The sequence below is a fragment of the Quercus robur genome, chromosome 5 (assembly GCF_932294415.1).
Source record: "Quercus robur chromosome 5, dhQueRobu3.1, whole genome shotgun sequence".
Taxonomy (NCBI): Eukaryota; Viridiplantae; Streptophyta; class Magnoliopsida; order Fagales; family Fagaceae; genus Quercus; species Quercus robur.
In genome coordinates this window covers 62,712,880-62,717,909 of record NC_065538.1, presented here as the reverse complement: position 1 = coordinate 62,717,909, position 5,030 = coordinate 62,712,880, and the positions used below count along the sequence as shown (strand labels likewise).

Below are 5,030 nucleotides of genomic sequence, written 5' to 3'. Positions count from 1 at the left end.
TAAATGCTGATATTAGAGGGTTTGTACTTTGTACATAACATATTAGAGAGTTTTTACTTCATACAAAATCTTAGTTCAGCCCCTCATTCAAATAGGGATAAATAACCCTATAGAGGTGTCAATTTGTAGTTTAGCTAATTTAATTTTCAATAAAAGCAAGGAATACATTTACAGACCTAGAATCCACATCCAGGAGCGTGTGTTGCGCTTGACCCCCACATGCATGGCCGGATTGGGGGCTAAATCCCAGATTTGATTTTAGATCTGGTCAAAGATGCCATGAATATTGGCATAGGACTTGGAAACTAGTGGCCAAATATGTTACGTCCTATGTGCCCAACATAGTTTAATACTCTGATGAGTTCTATACTAACATTTAATACAAGATTAACATCCCATAGGTGGTTTTTTTTTTTTTAAATCATTAGTTTCAATAATAAGATTGAAATATTTGAATCCTAAATACCTCTGTTAAAAACATTAAAAAATGCTAGTTAAGTAAAAGGTTTTCATCAACCATAGTTTCTTTAAAAAACGTTGTTATACGGCTAATTATACCAAAAGAAAAAGATCATCTCAACATAATGATCTTGTTCATATGATAATCAACATTTTGTTTATGGTGAAAATTTGTAAAGACTGCAATGATTTATATACAATTTAGAGTTTAATAAGATAAACACATAATGGACTACTCCTACTATGGAAAAGCTAAGATTAATATGCAATTTTTGCATTAACTTATCATGTACATCATGGCTACCAGTTAGTTCAATTGATAAAATCTTTTATCGTTGAATAAGAGATTTGGGATTCAATCTCCGCCTATACCAAAATCATCACGAATAGATGTTATAGGTTGAAATTCTTTATTAAAAAAAATAAATAAATATCAGGTACAAGGGTATATGACACATGTATTTCTAATTAAAAGTAGAACGAAATCTCAAATGGGTGCTAACTTTACAAGCAAAATTACGGATCACGTTTAATACAAACAATATCCACAATAGAGGATCCAATCATGTTGTAATAAAAAAAGTCAAAAACAACGAGAGCCAATAATAAAGTCAAACTACCACCAGTAATTGCGCTTGATTACAACCAGAAACTAACTAAACATATAGAATATGACAGGCAGGAACAGAGAAATCCAGAAATTAAGAGAGAAGAAAAGAGAAAGAGAGAGTGCAAAAGCAAACTCTCTTTCTTGGATCTCACAATACATGTTAGAGTGATATTAAACTCTAATTATACATACCCTTTTCTTCTGTATATTCATCATTATCTTCCATTTCCTAATTAGTGGTTATATCTTAGACCACAGGTTTTTCTCTTAAAGATCCTTTCTCCTTCATCTTCTGTAAGAATATGAATTGGTCTCGAGCATTTTCATCACCGGAACTAGTACCACCTTCGACAAATTATAACGAAAATCCAGAAGAATGTAGTTTAGAAGGTGATTTCTTTTTTTTTTCTTTTTCCTTTTTTTGTACGTATATAGATATTTCTTGGTATTGAATTTTGCAGAATTTTGTGCTATGTAAATCCATGACATACATCATTGCAGAAACCTAGCTATCACATCATGACTTTGATGCAAATTATAATAAACAAAAAAATTTAGGGAAAAAAAAAAAAAAAAAAGATGAAATTACTTTAATCGTTTCCATTATCATTTGTGATTCTTTAACATTCATGAAATGGATGAAAAAGTATATATTCGTCCATCTTGCTTCTTCATCTACAAAGCAACAATATAAAATATATTAGTTAGTCTAATTTTTTTTTTTTCCACGATAGATTGGAGTAACTAAATGTTGTTTATATGATCCTCTACAATGTTTTAGGTGTTTCAACGAATGTTAAGCTACTACTAAAACTAATCCAAGATCATAATGAGGCAAGCACAAAAGACAGTGAAGAACGCATGCTGCTAAGAGTGGCCGGAATGATAACAATCGTTGATGATGTTAAATCCCGGATTGAAAATTTTCAATCTTCTGGAAAGAAAAAGGAGCTTAGGCGGTGCTACACAGATGTTAAGCATAATGCTCCAAAGGACAAAAAGTCGCAAGATCCAGAAACTGATGAGAAAGAAAGGTTAAGAAAAGAACTCAATGCAAGCTTGGCAGCACAAAAGAACCTTGAAGTAATGTGTTCAAGTTTGGGAAAGGAGAAAGATATTATTGCATCAGAGCTTGCAAGAAAGGTCCAAGAATTGAATGGCATGGAGGAACTTACTAATGATCTTAAAGCGCAAAATGAGATTTTGTTAGGCAAATTGCAAACTTGCAAAGAAGAACACAAAGAGAAGAAGTCTGGTGGGATGGAGGCTCAAGGGAATGCATCTCTTCTAGAGCGAAACAAGACGCTTGCAGAGAAATTACTCAAGTCACTTGATGCGTATCGATCCTTAAAGAGAAAGTTTAAAGATACAAAAGAGGAAAACATTGCTATTCTTGCAGCAATGGAAGAAATGAGGATGGAAGTTAAAGCTGGCCTTGATAGAATATGCAGCTTGAAGCAACGAATGGCCGCCTCAAAGAATAAACAACCAGTGGATGATGTTGAAGAGGAGATTTCAGCATTAGAGCACTTGTTTGAGGGCATTAATATGAAAATAACAAAGTACAGTCACAATAAGAAGAGTGATTGTGTCAAACCGAAAGCTGGGATCAATGCCAGTAAGCCTTCTGTTCTAGCATGAGAAGAAAGGGTATTATTATCAGCTATAAAAACCAGGCATGACTGGTTTGGTTTTTTTTTTTTTTTTCTTTTTCCCCTTTCTCTTTAAGTCTTCGAGACAGGGAAAAAACACACTAGTATTTACCTTGGAATTATAGAAAATAAGAAGGAAGCAACTGTAAGGCGTCAAAGGAGACTCATGGCACATTGTTGTTAATGTGCAATCGACTAATTCAGGTTTCTAGATTAAGTTCACTGTATACCTGATATAGTTCCCTAGAAAGTTGTATAATTCCAAAATTTTCTTCTCTTTTTCCCCGTCTTCTTGAAGGGAAATTAACAAAGCCCTGGTTAATTCTTATAGATGGGCACCTGATATTGCTTTTGCATGAAGCTCTAGTAGTTTCTTCACTTACTCTTCAAAGAATTACCAAATTTCAAACTCCTAAATTACTGTTATTTCACTGCCTGGAATCCATACACTTTTCTTTAGGATCTCAAAGCAGTGTAGATTTATACGGTAGATAACTATAATCATAGGGGTTCTAAATACTAAATGACAAAGTAAGCATTTTATTATAGTACCTGCATGTGGAACTGCAAACCTTTTTTAGGACAATTGGAGCTCAAAAGCAGGACATAACTCCAACATCCATATCCTTAGCTGTTTGGGCTCCAATTCAAGCCATTCTTCCTAAGAGTTAGATTTTGTAACTGCACTGTAAATATGGGTTTGTTGAACTCCACGTAAAAAAAAAAAAAAAAAAAAAAAAAGAGTAAAGTGGATAAGGACAACGAGGTTTTTTTCTTTTCTTTTTCCACAAGATGCCCACATTCACGAGCTGCCAAAAAGGGAAAACTTTGCTATGCAATTTGAACACAAGAACAAATCATACCATAACAAATCTTCACCTTTGGCTTTTATTTTCTTAAACCATCATAAAGATAGCATGTAGATGTCATCATATGAATCATATGATACCTAACTTCAAATACTACGTACCATCCACTCTCTTAATGGGTAGGAGTACACTACGCTCTATCTCTTCAACATATATGGAGTAGCGTAGATCAAGTCCAAGCAAGGCTCAAACTTTTCCGTAAAAAATTACTTTATCAAGGAAAATTATTAGGTACTTTTGGAATACCATAAATGCGTACTCCTTCCTCTCACATGAATGATGAGTCCCACCATGAATTTAATTAGTAAGACTCACCATTCATGTGAAAGGAGGGAGTATACGTTTATGGTACTCCAAGAGTACACAATAATTTCCCCTTTATCAATATGTCAAAGTCATTCTAATTAGTATGAATCTTCAAAAGATAAATATCCCCAAAAAATTTGCGTTTTCAAATTTTGTGATATCGCACATCAATATACTTTATTTTTCATCAAGTGAATTGCTCTGACTATCACAATGTAGCACCACACTATCTTTCTTGATACCAAGCTCCTTAACTAGTATTATTTCTTTTGTTTTTTTTTTTTTTTTATAGGAAACTGAAACTTCATTCAACTAGAAAAAGAAATTACATCTTGGAGAAGAACTTGTTCTATAAAATAAAGATTCTTTTGTTGTTTAGTATTACTCCCTCTGTCCCAATTTGTTTGTCCTCTATTCCATTTTGGAAAATCCCAAAATATTGTCCTATTTCTAAAAATAAAAGTCATTAATTTACTAATGTTTCTATTATACCCCTACTTTATTTTCAAAACTATTTGAAAAGAAAACTAACAAATATTTATAAATAAATAAATAAAAATCAATCTAATTGGGACACCTTTTTAGTTGCCTCATTAAGAATAACTCTTTTAAACAAAAAGCTAATGAGACATACAAGAAAATAAATTATGTTCCTTTAAAAAGTTTGATTTTTCAAACTAGACAAACAAAATTTGTTGTTGCCATATATTATGTGCTATGAGTTAGAAATAAAATGACAAGTTAGTCGTGTTCGAGATGACCAATCTCCTGAATAGGGGTGAGAGAAGAGAATTTTGTATTAAACTTTTGCTTACCTAGTTATTAATTGTTTCTGGTCTTAAATAGTCTCAAGCAGAGTGCTCAACTAGGAAATTCAAATTACATCTTGATAATTCTGCAGTAAATTCAAATCATGACTAATCCTAACCAACAACTCATCCTAATCAACAAATAACAATCCTAACTAACAACTTATTCTAATCAACAACTCATCCTAATCAACAACTTGAAATAACAATTAATCAGATAGCTGTCAACTCCTATCAGCTCACTCCTTATCTCCTCCCTTTGTCTGAATCATAACATTATGCCTTTGTGGTGGGATAGAATAATTGTTTCATGCAGCCTAGACTT

At 32.6% G+C, this 5,030-nt stretch overlaps 1 protein-coding gene across 1 annotated transcript; it reads left to right on the top strand.

Moving 5' to 3' along the window:
• The first annotated feature begins 1,136 nt into the window (after positions 1–1,136).
• LOC126726616 (uncharacterized) lies at positions 1,137–3,073 on the top strand. Its single transcript, XM_050431895.1, has 2 exons — positions 1,137–1,459; positions 1,851–3,073. Exons 1-2 carry the CDS (start codon positions 1,372–1,374, stop codon positions 2,708–2,710), a joined length of 948 nt encoding a protein of 315 aa, XP_050287852.1. The 5' UTR covers positions 1,137–1,371; the 3' UTR covers positions 2,711–3,073.
• Positions 3,074–5,030: the final 1,957 nt, after the last annotated feature.

What these genes read in the sequence shown, in the direction of transcription:
- LOC126726616 (XM_050431895.1), top strand. Translation starts at nt 1,372, where the DNA reads ATGAATTGGTCTCGAGCATTTTCATCACCGGAACTAGTACCACCTTCG. An exon ending in AGAAGAATGTAGTTTAGAAG is followed by an intron (nt 1,460 to 1,850) that starts GTGATTTCTTTT and finishes ACAATGTTTTAG; the next exon opens with GTGTTTCAACGAATGTTAAG.